The sequence below is a fragment of the Schistocerca gregaria genome, chromosome 1, assembly GCF_023897955.1.
Source record: "Schistocerca gregaria isolate iqSchGreg1 chromosome 1, iqSchGreg1.2, whole genome shotgun sequence".
In the NCBI taxonomy this organism is placed as follows: Eukaryota; Metazoa; Arthropoda; class Insecta; order Orthoptera; family Acrididae; genus Schistocerca; species Schistocerca gregaria.
In genome coordinates, this window is record NC_064920.1 from 828740070 (window position 1) to 828756513 (window position 16444).

General features: G+C 39.2%; 1 protein-coding gene across 2 annotated transcripts in view; it reads right to left on the reverse strand.

The window, feature by feature from the left end:
* LOC126271967 (C-factor-like) overlaps nt 1-16444 on the reverse strand; it is a 73013-nt gene that overhangs the window by 25593 nt on the left and 30976 nt on the right. For both annotated transcript variants that reach the window (XM_049974430.1, XM_049974438.1), the window contains exon 3: nt 9338-9528. In XM_049974430.1, the coding sequence (XP_049830387.1) occupies nt 9338-9528 (191 nt within the window). The remainder of the gene's footprint in view (nt 1-9337; nt 9529-16444) is intronic.

Below are 16444 nucleotides of genomic sequence, written 5' to 3' on the forward strand. Positions count from 1 at the left end.
ACACAGCCAGCTGGCTGAACAGTGTCCAGTCAGCCCTAGTGATCATCCATTTCAGAGGCTTCTGTTCAAGCAATCTTCCATCCAGTTGGTGGATCCACAGTGGGAAATGGTCACTGGAATGATGGCCATCAGTTGCTTCACAATGTGCTGAGTCTGCAAGGGCTGGAGAACGGAAAAAGAGGTCAATGGCTGAGGACAACTCGGTAGATCTGAGAAATGATTGGGACTGTCCGTGTTGAGGATGCAAATCTCCTGAGAAATCATGGTGTTCTCAAAGACTTGACCCCTGGGGCAAGTATAGTTTCAGTTGCATAATACATTAAGAGCACCGAAATCATGCAGTAGGAGAAAGAGTGGGGGAGTTGTTCAATAAGGCCTGTGAGAGTCTCAGAGTCAATCGCATCCTTTGGAGGTAAGTACAGGGAGCAGTGGATTTCAGTGTATCTGCAGTGCCTTCTAAACCTTTATGAATATAAAAATGTGAAACCTTCTGAAAATTGCCCTCTTTCCATTTTACAATCAAAAACACATTCTGACCAGCACTGTGTATTCTGTTAGAAGTGACCCACATGAACTCCAATGGCTACTGATTGTAGGTCAGTACCCAAGGAGAGAGCAAAAGAATGGTGTGTGTTATTGATAAACTCAGCACCTACCTTGGCTCTTTCCCCAGTCAGGTCATCCATTTGATGGAGGGTATAGCCAGGTAGCACAGTGGCTTTGAAATGTGTTTCCTGTAAACACAAGCACAGGGGTTGTACCTGTGCCATGAGTTTAAGTTCACCTACATGAGTCCTGAACCCCTTCTTGTTCCACCGTAATATTGGAGCCATTTATCAGAGCAGTTGCACTTTTATCCCATATTTCCGCCAGGTTGGGGAGCCCACAATGGGTGGAAGTTCAACCTTGGGGCAAGATGGTTGCCTAGGCTGACATTGAATTCCATCGTCTTTGTAGTAGGGCAGCAGAACCATCATGTCAAATGACATTGACATGGTCTGATGGTCTACTGCCTGTCTTCACCTGTGGTGGAAGTTTCCCATCTGTTTTCTTGGCCTGAGAGGGCTTTGTGGGAACTTCTGCAGCGGCAGAAGTGGCAGTGCTAGCATTTTTTACAAGACTCTTCCTCTAGAGGTACTGGGAGCTCCACAGTGGTGGCAATTGTGGCTTTCTCTGGAGGGGGGGTGATACTGATGACAATCTCCGTTCTCCATTTGTGTAGATGCATTCACTGTTGAAATAGGCTTCTTAAGAGCCAAAGCTAAAGATGTAGTGAGTGAAGGAGGTTGCATGGCCTTATACATCTTGTTGGCCTCACCATACAAGATGCCTTCCAGTGTTTTAGTTTCCTGTATCTTCCTTTCTTCAAGGAAGATACTGCAGTCCCTACTCCAGACAGCACGATCCCCAGTGCAATTTACACACTTTGGAGGCAAGGACCAATCAACTCTGTCACGGGCGACCTTGCCTCATTTGCCCCAAGTGGCTTCACCCTTACATCCTAAGATGGTATGCCCAAAGCACTGGCATTTAAAACAGTGCATCGGGTTGACAAAATAGACTGTACACTAAGAAAACCTGCCTTGATATGCTCCGAGAGTTTTGTGCTACTGAAGATTAGGATAAAGGGGTTGGATAATACTATGTCCCCATCCACCCTTTTCAATATATTTTGCACATGGACAATCCCTTCTTGACTTGACCCCCCAACCACTCATCTTTCAGTTCCTCCTTGGGAATATCTACCAGATCTCTATGTGACACAACACTTTTATCATCGTTTATTGACTAATAAAGTCATCAGAAGATAGAAAAAAATTGCAAAATGATCATATATCTGTATGGTACAAAAATTGGCAGTTGACCCTGAATAATGAAAAGTGTGAGGTCATCCAAATGAGTGCTAAAAGGAATATGTTAAATTTTGGTAACACAATAAATCAAGCAAATCTAGAGGCTGAAAAGTCAACTAAATACCTAATAATTATAATTACACACAATTTAAATTGGAAGGAACATATAGAAAATGTTGTGAGGAAGGCTAACCAAAGACTGCGTTTTATTGGCAGGAGACTTAGAAAATATAACAGATCTACTACGAAGAGTGCCTTCACTACACTTGTCAATCCTCTTTTAGAATACTGCTGCGCAGTATGGGAGCCTTACCAGATAGGATTGACAGAGTACATCAAAGAATTTCAAAGAAAGGTAGCAGGTTTTGTATTATCGCGAAATATTGGAGAGAGTGTCACTGAAATGATACAGGGTCTGTGATGAACATCATTAAAACAAAAGCATTTTTTGTAGTGATGGAATCTTCTCATGAAATTCCAATCACCAACTTTCTCCTCCGAATGCAAAAATATTTTATTGACACCAACCTACATAGGGAGAAATGATCACCACCATAAAATAAGGGAAATCAGAATTCATACAGAAAGATAAAGGTGTTCATTCTTTCTGTGCGCTATACGAGATTGGAATAATAGAGAATTGTGAAGGTGGATCGATGAACCCTCTGCCAAGCACTTAAATGTGATTTGCTGAGTATCCATATAGGTGCAGATGTAGCTCAAGGTGTTGTGGAGTTCCATTTCTGTGACATATTTCCCAACACATTTAGCTTTAAATAGATTTGTTACTTGTTGGAAACTAGCAGTTTCAACCAAGAGTGTACCATTACACAATTGCTTGATGGATTTCAGTATAGCTGTGATGTCTTCCAAACCTTTTTGAATATAACAATGTGAAATCTTCTGAAAACTGCCTTCATTTCATTTCACAATCAGAAAGACATACTGACCTGCAGCATGCATTCTGTTACTATTCAATGACAAATTCTGTGTAATCCCTGAATCTAGAGGGCTGTCTATGTGATATCTCTTATTTGATTGAGTGTTGGTACCTGCCAGTGGTCTACCATTCCAATGGAAAGAGAAGGAGAAAAGTTTGAGAGTTCAATTCCAGTCCCACAAGCAGCTAGGGAAATAAGGGTCCACTCAAACAGAGCCCCAGAATGTCTAAGAAAGCCTTACACAACGGAGGTGTGGCAGGTTCACCAGAGATTGCACACTAGTGATTGTTCCCCTGCAACAGTCATGCATCTCGTCGGCATGCAGCACACCTTGAAATTGAGTATATATATATATATATATATATATATATATATATATATATATATATATATATATATATATATATAGGTTTTTACCATCCTCATGATCTGGCAGTCAAGCCAAGGTCCCCATAGTCTGTTAAACCACTTCTACACCATACTGTGATCACTGAAACATGCCCAGAGCTTATGGTAACATGGCAAGAATACAAAACTGCAAAGAATAATATGGACATTAACAGTCCCTTGTTTACCAAACTGAAAGAAACATTCCAACAAAATCTGGCTAGGGAAGTAGGGATAGTGCATTGTACCTGTAGAATGTGAACACAGAATAGAATGTACCAAGAGCAGTTTAAAGGAAATAACAAGAAAGGTAGCAGAGATTGGTTATCAGACCTATGTTAAAAGTACTGTGAGGACTGTTTTAATAGAGATTACAGACCTTACCCCATTCATTTAAAGAAGTAACTTGAACAATCTAAAAATATAGAGGATTTATAGAAATTAATGTGCCATCATTCAGGAGATGTGAATGAGTGGTGGGAAGAGTTCTGCCAGGTAAGTGTAAGTCAGCTGTCAAATAAGATTCCATACTTGAAGACTGATATGTATCTGCCTATTTAGTTGATCAGTAAATGGTACATAATATAACTTCCAGTCACCTATGTAGTGAGTTAATTATAATTCAGACCAGCTAATCAGTCCAAGTAACCATGCTTTTGTTCTACTTCACGGACTTGAGAGCTGTAATCCTTGTTAAATCTACATACTGAAAAGAAAATTTCTTCTTTTAATACTAATGTATTAAGGCTTCTTTCTACATTTAAAGGTAACTCCCATCATATAAGTGTAACATACATATATTACAGTTGTCTGATTGATTACATAACGTTTTGTCTCATTAGACTTTACAACATGAATACATTTTGACAGCTCAAACACCAGAGAATGGACATCAGAACATCAGTTTAATCTTTTTGTTTTGCTTCTACATTGCTACTGTTGTTATTGTGAATACCATTATTCCATGGCTGCAACACAACTCCAGGCCGTGACATCTACGAACAAGTAGCCCACAGCAGGTGGAGACACTAAACTCACCATCCAGTCTTCCAGACATGCTGAGTCCATGTACCTCATTTTACCTGTCATAATAACAAAGCATTTCTGCTACAAAATGCTGTCTGAAACTTAACTGTTAATAAAAAAATATTAAATATCATGATCATCGTTCATCATTTAGATGGGTAGAGAGTGTAACTTATGAGGATGCTTTGCCACCTATGTCAAAGGATAAAAAGAGAATCAAATTTTTAACAGGATAACTAAAAGCTGAAGCTGGAGAATGCGGAGTCTTTAATGCAAAGGAACAGGAAAGATTTTGGGGAGCAATTTAAAGAGAATTATTGGTCTGAAGGAGAGCATCAGAAACTAACAATAGAATTACTGGATCCAATATGATACAGCAATAAATGGGACTGGTTCTGGAAGTATTTGATTGACAGCTAACAAGAGCAATTAATTTATACAGACTGATAAGTGGGAGCCATCTAGCATGAGTATCGCTCAGTAGAGTGTAGTAGTAGTAGTAGTAGTAGTAGTAGTAGTAGTAGCAGCAGTAGCAGTGTCCACCCATGTACAGGAGAAAATGATTGTTATCCCACTGGACATATCACTGGATCACTCAATTTAATTATGCATACATTCAATAAAGTCGGTAGGCATGGTGCAGGAGGATACGTGTGCTGGTGCCAGCTCATATGGCAAAGTATCCACAGCAGATTTAAGGGCTGCCACATACTGACACATTCTCATTTGTCATCCAGCTTTAGTTTACAGCAAGCTCTCTGATGTATCTATTGGTGATGATCCTGCACTATGTGGTTTTCTTCTGGGTTGTGGTGTGGACTTTGTTGTTAAATACTGATTATGTTTGGTTAGTGTGCAAATTTCCCTGTCTGCCTAATACTGGACTATAGTCAATCACTGTTCTACCAACCATTGAATTTCAGTAACTAACTAATGACATATGGGTGCACCGAGACCATGGTTGGTCTCCAAGTGTTTCCCAGTAAAATCTACAAATGGCATTCTCCAACATAGATGTGTAACTTATTCAACAAATTTTCATAGTGCCGAAGTGGCCATGCACATTCATGCCACGACATCTTCTGTTTTGTGTATTTTTTGGAGAATCAGAAACCATTACTTTCTGTGATTTAATTCTAAAGAAGTTATACTTAATAAAAATATCTGTTGTTGAAGAAGCAAACTTGCAACAGATTGGAAAGGAGAAGTCAAGAGTCAGTTCAGATTTAAATTACGTGGAACAAATGGATATCCTTAACAATGCTTGTGAAGAATGTAAATTCACCCAGTTCTTCCAATTTACTTAGTAGGTCCACTTGGTGAGAACTGACAGGGTCCTAGTTGAGGACCAATATTCATAGCTTAGAGTAACAGCAAAGTCATCCAAATCCTAATGAACATAAAAGGAATAAGCATTTCCAAATATCACCTATATCCTTTTAACAAGAAAGACATACTGACTCTTGAGTTGAACCTCTTTACCCTCATTTCATTTAGACCATCAGAATGACTAGCCTCCTTGAGCCTTTATTCTGGAAGGTTGCTAATAGTCACTGGGAGAGTTTATGGTTGTTATATGAAACACTGATGCCCCATAATAAGATAGGGAAATAAGGGTCCACCCTGACATGTCTGAGTAAGCCTTATACAACTGGGATGCAGCACGTGCCCCAAAGGTTGCCCACTGAACTGCCTCAACAGTCATCCACCCCATTGGCACACAGCACAACTCATGTTTTGGGACCTTTTTATAGTGGATTGTAGCTTCCCCATGAACCAGGCAGTTAAGCTAAGACCCTCACTCCTTGTGATATACAGCATTGCACTGCCAAGGCAAAGAGTGGTTGCTGAACCATGTACAGAGATTACAGTTACAGAGAATTTTCTGTGTTTTTATGATACTGTTAGGAATTCAAGACTCATGAGAAATTCATGAGGAGCAGTAGATGGGAGTTTGTACGAGGGTAATCACAAAAGTAAGATTTCTTATCTTTTTATAAGTACAGAACTCTGTTTGTGTGGCAGTTGGTCACACTGTTATGAAGAGTGCTTCATGAACTGTGTGTAAACATGTGCATGCCATGCTGAGGTGCTCAGTCTTGGCTTGGCTGCCATTGAGAACGGAGCTCCTGTTAGATGTTACCACCAAGTGCGAATTGCGTGCAGTTATTCGGTTTTTGAACACAAAGGGTACTGTGCTGATTGAAATCCATCGCCAATTGATGGAAGTGTATGACAAGTCATGCATGGATGTCAAAAATGTTCGTAAGTGCTGTAGAGAGTTTGCAGCTGGTCACGACAACAGATTTTTTGGGATCGGAAAGGGGTATTGTTGGTCAACTTTATGCCCACTAGAACCACAATTAACGCTACCAGGTACTGTGAGACTCTGAAAACACTCAAATGGGCAATTCAGAACTGGAGAAGATGAATGTTGGGCAAGGGTGTACACATTCTCCATGACAACGCTCACCCACACATCGCTCGTCAAACCGTTGCTCTCCTGCAACAGTTTCAGTGGAACATAATCACCCACCCATCCTACAGTCCTGACTTGGCACCCAGTGACTATCACCTATTCCCTAGGTTAAAAGAACATTTGGTCAGAAAGTGATTCAGCTCTGACGACGAGGTGAAAGAGGAAGTTCATAACTTTCTGAACAGCATGGTGGCGAGCTGTTATGACATGGGCATACAAAAACTGTCACAGCATCTACAAAAATGCATAATCACATAGGCCACTAAAAAGCTTGCTCCTATATAATGATACATTTTCACTAGCACCTTAGGTGTTCAGCTAACTGCTGAGTTTGATGGATGCTACTGTGATTTGCGTGGAAAGCTAACTGTTACATAATGACAACTGCATTTAATTTTGTATGTGCCAATATAGAGCTCCATATTAAACATCATTCCTCTGCCATTTTTACCACATGATAGGACAGCAAGGATCTTGAACTGCCTCTGGGTGATGGCAGAAAATGAGTTGCAGCAGAAGTGATTTATTAATGGCAATCTTAATATCATATTTCCAAGGCAGTTGGGACAAATCCAGTTGATGTAGTGTAGTCAGTATCAATTGAGATAGTCAGCATATTATTTATTTTAAACTGTGATGTATAAAGGTACTTTACGGGTAAGTATCAATAATATTGTTTGCCAAAAGAATGGTTATTGTTGCAACAAATCAAAACAAATACTTCTATTGGCCATACCAGCTCATGTTATCTAGTTTCAAACTATTTTAATTGTAATAAATGAAAAGCACCAGTTTGCTTTTGTTCTACAATATTACTTTTATTACTAACCGATTTTCGGCTTACAAGGCCATCTTCAGACATTGTAGAACAAGAGCAAACTGGTGCTTTTCATTTATTATAATGTTGTTCTACCAAGAACTGACAGAAGATTCTGTTAATATTTTAATTGTGTCCCTTCTTTTAATTTTTAGAAATGTATTTACCTACTATACTTATCTCAATGTTCTGCCACTGCCAACTTCTAATTCTGCTTCAGTTGAATGACACCTATGATCCATTGCACATGTGTTAATAAATCGTTATACTTAATTGGTGTTCACCAATCTACTCTCAAAGCTTACCTCATTTGTTCCTGACATGTTCATGTATTGAATTTGAATTATTCCATGGAGTAAAAAAAGTGCAATCCTGTGGCTCACTGATGTGATGCCTACTCAGTGGATAATGTCCCCCTTCCATCTGCTGACCCCTTGCACATATATTAGGAAGTGGGGGGAGGGAGGGGGAGGAGGACAATGTGCCACTGTTGTGCCTCCTAATGGTTATCAATCTTGTTCCATGTTCTCATAATATTATCCCACAACAGCCATTGGGTCTGAAGACTGTACATAGCACTTGCAATTCTTAAGTCAGGCTGTCAGAACTATAGACAGTGAGAGCTTTATTGGAAAACACATAAAATAAAGAATTATTTCAGTTACTTTATTCTATGTTTTGCCCTATTATTGTTATTATTATTATTATTATTATTATTATTATTATTACTGTTATTATTATATATTATGGTGTGGTAGAACCCCATCCTCAACTTGATGCAGAGGCAGCAATAAGTGAAATGTGCCGTTAAGTGCAACACTTGTTTTTACTTAAACTATCTGAACCATCACTCCTTTTTAACCTCCACCCAAAGGCATCATCTTTTTGAAATTGGAGAGCTGAAACTTATTTCTCCAGAGTGCCCATTCCCTGACTCTCATGTTTTTGATGATTATTTATATGCTTTATCATCAATTTGATCACATTCTTTCTTTTTGTTTTAGTTCTTTATATCAATTTATATCTTGTGATGCTCTCCTTGCTCTCTCTCTCTCTCTCTGCTCAGCAGCCTTTTAGATTACTATTTTGCCTAACCTTTCTTCTGTTCATTTCTTCCACTATTTCTTCTTAATTCTTCCCTCTCCCATTCTCTATTTTCTTTATTTCTGCTATGATTGGCATCCCTGAATTATTCCCCATAGTGTCATCCCCGTAATGTAGCCGTGTTTCACCTGTAGTCAGTTTCCTTCCCTTTGCGCAGTATCTTCCTGGTACATTGAAATGATCATCTAACATTGTTTCCTCCTGTCACCAACTATAAGGCTTCTTGGCTCCTTTTAACCATTTACCACCATTTTTCTCACTTCATCTCATGTCACCTGCTTCCTCCCTAGGTAATGCCACCTGCTTCCTTCCTTGGTACTTCTCACATCATCCTCAACTTTTCTTCAGAGCTCTGAGGTTTTTTAAACATTTGACCACAACTTGTTTTTCCTTTGTTTGTTACTGTTTAATATGCCATTAACAGCAAAATTAATAGCCAAGGAGAATTAGATAAGTTAGGCAGTGGAGAGTTAAAGAAACACCCATTGTCTCTTAAAAGTTAGAATTCCAGAAAAGATATGAATAGGCCATCTAATGGCAATAACAGCTGGAGGGAATGGCAACATGCTGATCACATGCCCCACAATCATAGGTCACTCCTTGCACAGTCTTATAGGCAGCATCTGGCTAGTAAATACAAGCCCAATAATTAATCATGAATGTATTTATATTTACATTACATTTAAATGCATAGTTTCACTACATTCATACATGAAGATTTTATTAATACCTTTGTTAGCATTAGAGGAGCCACAGTGTTAACTGTAAAGTTTTCCATCATCTGTTCATATTTCACTAGGTTTACCCTAGTGAATTTTGATGATACACCAGCATTATTAATTAGTACATTTAGTCCTTCCTCACCAACAATATCTGCTACAGATTTGCTGAATTCACCATAGGTGTTAAAATCCTTCACATCTGGAAAAAAAGGATAAAGTTCAAGTAGTTATACATATCCAAAAATGAAAGCTAATTGAACCAGTTGTACTCACCAAAATGACATGGGGATCAGTTGATAATATTATAAAATATTTAACAGGATCTCTAGCTTTCAGAATCAAGACAGTCTTAATCTAGATGCAAGTAGGAAATAGGACAATAGGGAAATATCTAGTTAGTTGAGTGATGCAGTAAAAAAGTGATAAATCATTTGAACATTGATATCAGTCAGAACAAGTTACATACTCCAAGCAGACAGTAAAACAAAGCAGCTCTTGATAAATTATTGGAGGCTGCTTGGAGTCACATTAATTAAGAAGTGGGAAACAATTAATGAAAAAGAAGAAGAAGCAGACAGTAGCTACTAGGAGAAATAAAAATGTTTAAAATAATTAAAAGAATTTAAGATTAAAAAGATCATCAGTGGACCTGGAGAACACAATGACAAAATAAAAATAAGAAGAAAGAATGCCACACATTGTAAGGTGGCTTGAGGAATATTGGGTAGATGTAGAAATGAGAGATTTAAATAACATAACATTCTTAAAATTTTTTTAGAAAATGCAATTTCAAAATATGTAGCTAGAGGATGAGGTGAACATAGGAGTGGTCAAGTAAGTCTGTGACTAGTGACAGGAATGAACAAATCTGCAGTAAAAACCTAAAAGCATAATTTATAATATGAAATTTGATGAAATTATGATGCTAATCATATCAGTACTGATTATCACATAATAATTGAATGCACATTTATGTATCACCACAAGACTGTCTCTTCTTCCAAAGAGGTGTATACTGGAATGATGGTCTTACTTTAAATGACTGAAGATGTTGTAAAGGGCAATAGAGTATTGATTACAAACAGAAAAACAGGTCTTGAGAATTTTTGGAATCCTGAAAGACCATTGCAGATGCTTTTAACATGACATAATAAAGTAAATTTTATGTAAATTAACATTTTAGAACACAACTTGAGTAAGAAATGATTTTAAATAAACTTCATAAAGCGGCTTAGTAGAACAATGAATAATTACAAATAGTTCTGAGCCTTATTCCTGGTATATCTTAGGATTTTCTTCCAGAACTTAAGGTGAATTACATCAGACAACAATTCTTTGTGTATGGAAACAATGTAGCTCACCAGAGACTTGTGGCGTGGGAGAACTAAACCATTTCTTTAGTCAGGAAATGGTGACGGTGAGGAGACTTTATTGTTCATCACAGAACAATAGTGTGAGAAGTCAAGTCAATGGGAGAAGGAGGGAGGGAGGGAGGGAGGGAGGGAGGGAGGGAGGGAGGGAGGGAAAGGGAGAGGGGAGGGGAGGGAAGGAGAGAGAGAGAGAGAGAGAGAGAGAGAGAGAGAGAGAGAGAGAGAGAGAGAATCCCAGAACAGCTGTGTGGGTTATGACTTTACTGTTTATCCATGTTGCGTAGAGGGTAAAGTGAGTAACTACAATAACATACTACATCTAATAGGACCATGTCTAGGAAGAAAGTATTGTGGTGTTCAGATCAACTTTGTCATTCATGAATGCAGTATGCTTTTGGGATGCACACATGGTTTTTGAAACAAATATTTCAATTTAATTGTCCTAACTAAGCAAATGGCTCAACATTATTGCAATTGGTTTTCAGTAATCCATGCTATACAGACAATATTTAGAGAAACAGCAATATTTGCTACATATTTACAAAGGGAGTGACGGATCCCAAGAGCATACTGACAAAAACAAAAATATTTAAAGTTACTAATGTTATTCAGAAGTGTACCTAGCTGTTCAATTTGTCATAGGGAGGCATGGGTAGGTGACACTGGCAATTTACATCAAACATTTGTTGATGATGGGAATGGCACAGCAAGTCAATACTGGTATAGTGAAAAAGAGTTGTACAGCGACTATACCTGAGATGAGGTAGTCATTTGTGGAATGCAAGGTCATATTGAACTAATACTGGAAGTATAAGAATATTCATTAAGTACAATTGCTGTGGTAGAAAAAGTTTGGATCATGGATACCAACACGTCAGACAAATGCCCATATTTGTGGTAAATTTGATGCCAGTGGAACTGTTAAAGATGTGCAGAGCCAAGATCCATGTGACCTTGAGTAGCTACAAGTCCAGCATCCAGTTATGCAATGTTGCAACATTTTATCCAATCACCAGAAGAATCAGTGACTCACAGAATGTGCGAAAGGGGCAAGCCAATCAAGTGTGAAACACATTTCATACTGTGCAAAGTTTAAGATATACATTCCAACATTACCATACACGTTCAACAAGAAAGACTCAGCTTGAAGGACTGAATATTACCAGTAATTTGAACACATTGTTCATGGATATGAGGGTTTTACAGCAAAATGTTTTGTGTATGATGAAGCACAATTAAACTTAATGTTTCCTAAAATGCTCACTTTCACATGGACAAGACAGTGAATCTACTGGGCCTTAAACTGTGGTATAGTATGTTACTGCACAATTTTGACTGGCATTTTCTTTTTCTTCTTCTCCTTCTTCCTTCTTCTTCTTACTCTTCAAGGGTATCATGACTGATCAGGTCTGTTGTAATATGATTCAGACAAGTATTTTCCCTGCAGTCCAAACCCTCTATAAAAAAGAAGCTATTTACACGAAGCAAGATGAAACTCTACCTCACTATGATCAAGATGTCAGGCTGTACCTGGCTGACACTCTACCTGGACAGGGTGTAGGTCAAATAGATCGTATACAGTACTCACCTCATGCTCTTGATTTCACAATTACGGACCTCTGGCTATGTGGGATCAACAAGAGAAACATGTATCAACATAAACAATTTACAATCAATGATCTATGTGAAAAAATCGAAACATTATATGATGTCATTACACCACATACACAGAGATATGTAGTTTGCTGTGCAGTTTAGTGCCATTAGCACCAAAAATTGTAATTGTCCATCCTCAGCAACCAGTGGAAGTGGCTATGTGTGTAAGTTGTGAGTAGCAATGTATCACTTTCATAACATTGTCTTTATTCCGTCATAGATTTTCCACTGTTTAATTATAAGTAAATTTTTAAAGAATATATGGACTATGAAATGGTAAGAACTTTTTTTGAACTGCTGCCCTGTGTATTTTCTACCCTCATCATTGATTCCCTTTTTTTCTTTTAACTGATTTATGTTGGATACAGACCAGAATTTAGATTCATTGATTCATCCATTTACTCATTCAAATACCATGTTCCATAAATTCCAATATGAAGGAGATGTGCGATGAGTCAAATTACATATTAACCAGCAAATGCAGACACTGTAAGCTACTTCTGTAAAGTATTCTAAAAACAAATTATGAGTGGTGCCAAACTCTATTCTGAATAACTGCTCTCCAATTCCAATGGATTCTCAAAATATTAAACATACTTTGGTACTAAATTTGGCTTCCCAAATTTTCAGCAGGAAAGATATTAATCAGACAGTTACATCCACCAAAACAGTGGTATCTTGCTTTTCAGTGACCTACACATCCACTGCATACACAGCATTTGAAGGTTTTTCTTGGGGTAAGATACCATAGAACATGATAATAATCATAAATGCATAAATAACTATCATGACACAATGGAAACACCCTACATTCTGCAGTAAAATTTCCTCTCACATTTGTATTTCCCAAACATTCAAATTATTTTCCACAGATCCCTTTACAGGCTGTTCATTTGTCCAAATGCTGCACCTATTTCGTATGTTTACCCAACAGTTTTATTTTTTCATCTAGTGTATACCACCCAGTTTTACCACCAATATTCCCCTGCACTGTACACACACTTATCACTCTCTGATGCCATTCACATTTCTCTGCCTTCCCCTGTAGCTACATCCCATCCCAAGTGGATCACTGTTCCGCCTACCTTTGTCAGTTTGGAAAAGTATCCCCATCCCTAGCTATAACACATTCTCATCTTCTACTCTTCAAATTCCACCTAACCACTTAAATTCACCCATTCCCATGACATAACTAAAATTCCCCTTTCTGGATACCACCCCTCCCTTTTCAATGACATTCAAATCCTCATATTTTGTCAATTCCTATCCTATATAACATTTGAGAAACAAATCTCCTGAGTACAGGCATTCCTGAACCTATTCTGTTCACTCTGTAATATACTGTCAATGTGCAATCCCAATTACATACATCCTATCTTCCAAACTGAAATCCTTGTCCTCCTACACCTGGAAAAGTACTCCATACACCATTTCTCTGGCATGCAGATCTTTTTCGTCTGTAACATCCCCCAAAATCCCTCTCCTCCTTGCAGCATCCCACACCACCCAGGACTCAAACTCAACCAAGATGCTGTTGCCAACCTGAGTACCAAAAACCTCAGTGCTACAGAAGATTCAGTCCTATCCAAGGGTCCCTTCTTCAGCCACAACATTCAAAATTTTCACTGACCTAATCAAAGATCTACATTCATTTCTCGTTCCCTACAGTGGAAACACTTTTTTTCCACCAACCCCTCCAACCAAAGCCAGGCAAAATTCAACATTGAGCCTCGCCTCTCTCACTTCATACTTACATCGCACCGTGACCCTCTCTCACTCCTACTTAATGTAACCCTAGTTACCTTTAAGGAATTCCTTACTTCTACCTTGGCCTGACTCTCCTTTTCTACATCCCCTCCAAGAAACAAACCTCTCAGGGGAGGAAAAAACAGCCATCCACAAGTTCGAGATACGTAATCACTATCCCTGTAGACAATGGCTCCACCACTGTTGTGATGAACGGCAGTGGTTACCAGAGAGAAGGCATCCACCAATAGTCTGACTCCTCCATCTACAAGCCATAATGATTCAGTTTGAGAAGTCTAGCATAACCTCCAATCTCTACTCAAATCCTTAGACCCGTCTCAAAATATCTCGCCCAAATCCATCTCCCTCCTCACCACAACTACACCCTCATTCCTACCTTCTACATGCTCCCTTGAGAAGAAGACAGCAACAACCTGGCCTCCCCATTCTCATTGATATTGTGCTCTCAACAAAATAATATCAGCTCTTGTTAACCAACACCTCCAAACAATCCAATATCAAAGACACAAACCATTTCCTTCACCAACTCACAACCATTACTACCTGGATAACTACTTGACACTGCTGATTCCGTCTTCCTATCACCCTGTCTATGGTCTTCTCACTATTGAGTATGACTTCTTCCAACATCTTATTGACTCCAAATCCATCATCTCATTCTTTAAACACCTAACACACTAATTATCCTCCCAACCTTGTACAAAAACAAAGCTCCCATGCCTTACTTTCCAGTCTCCCACCACCTCCCAAAGTCCCACAGTTTGGCCACAGAGGAGCATTCTCTTCATAACTTAGAACCACATAGGAGTGGAGCAACTGAATTAAATTTCTCCGCCAGGGTTTTGATTACCTCTTATTGTGCCCTGAAATGAGAAATGTTCTGCCCACTATCCTTTCCACCCCTCCCACAGTGGTACTCCATCACCCGCCGAACCTACACAATATACTCAATCATCCTTATACAACCCGTGCTACCAATCCCTTATCTCATGGCTCATGCCCCTGTAAGAGACCTAGATGCAAGATCTGTCCCATACATCCTCCCACCACCACCTACTCCAGTCCAGCCACTAACATCACCTATCCCATCAAAGGCAGGGCTACCTGTGAAACCAGTCATGTGATTTACAAGCTAAGCTGAACCACTGTGATGCATTCTATGTAAGCATGACAACCAACAAGTTGTCTATCCACATGAATGGCCACCGAAAACTGTGGCCAGGAAACAAGTGGACCATCCTGTTGCTGAACACGCTGCCAAACATGATAGCCTTCATTTCGATGACTGCTTCACAGCCTATGCCATATAGATCCTTCCCACCAAAACCAGCTTTTCTGAATTCCACAGCTGGGAACTTTTTCTGCAAAACATCTTACTTTCCCATAGCCCTCCTGGTCTCAACCTTCGTTAGTCAGTGTCCTCACCCATCCAGCCCCTTCCCTGTTTCCATTCCAGCACTCACTGCTGCCATTCCACCACCAGACCCAGTCTTTTTTTATTTCTCTCCTTTTCCACTACTCTCCCTCCTCCCCTCTCCCATATCTCCCCTACCCTCCGTTTATCCTACAGCACTTCACTGTCTGCCGCCCCCACCATAATATCCCTCCTCCTCCCTGCCCCCACCCTACTCCTTATCCCAAGCAGTCGCCACTCCTATCATGCATTGGTGCTGCTGTTCACAGTGTGGTTTCAGTTGCCTGACACTGCATTGTTGACGAAGGCCTTAATGGCCAAAAGCTTTAATTGTGAGAGTCTTTTCCTTGTGCTTAGCTGTGAGGATGGGTTGTGAGTCATGCTTGGGTAGCTCTGTTGGTAGAGCACTTGCCCGCGAAATGCAAAGGTCCCGAGTTCGAGTCTCGGTCTGGCGCACAGTTTTAATCTTCCATGAAGTTTCATATCAACACACACTCCATTGCAGAGTGAAAAGTTCATTCTGGGAACTTTCCTTCTCATAATTTTGTAACACACTACAGCCTTACACGTAACTACTACTACTCCGAGAGGAGGAGTCATCAGTCTGTAACTGAAATGTTCACCAATGGACAAACAGAAAGTGTATTGACTTCTCCAAAATGAGTTGTGGAAGTATGTGAACAGTATTCTGAAATGTTTAAAAAATGCTACAAAGCCTTCACAGCAGTTTAGACAGTACTACTAATGACAACAGTTGTGAACATGTTAGGTCAATAAACACAAAGATTGAGAGTGAAAACACATGTCTTTCAGCAGTAAACAATAATTTAATGATGCAAAGCCTCAACAGCAATTTAGAAAATATTAATCATGACAACAGTTGTGAATATGTTAGGTCAATGAAGTTA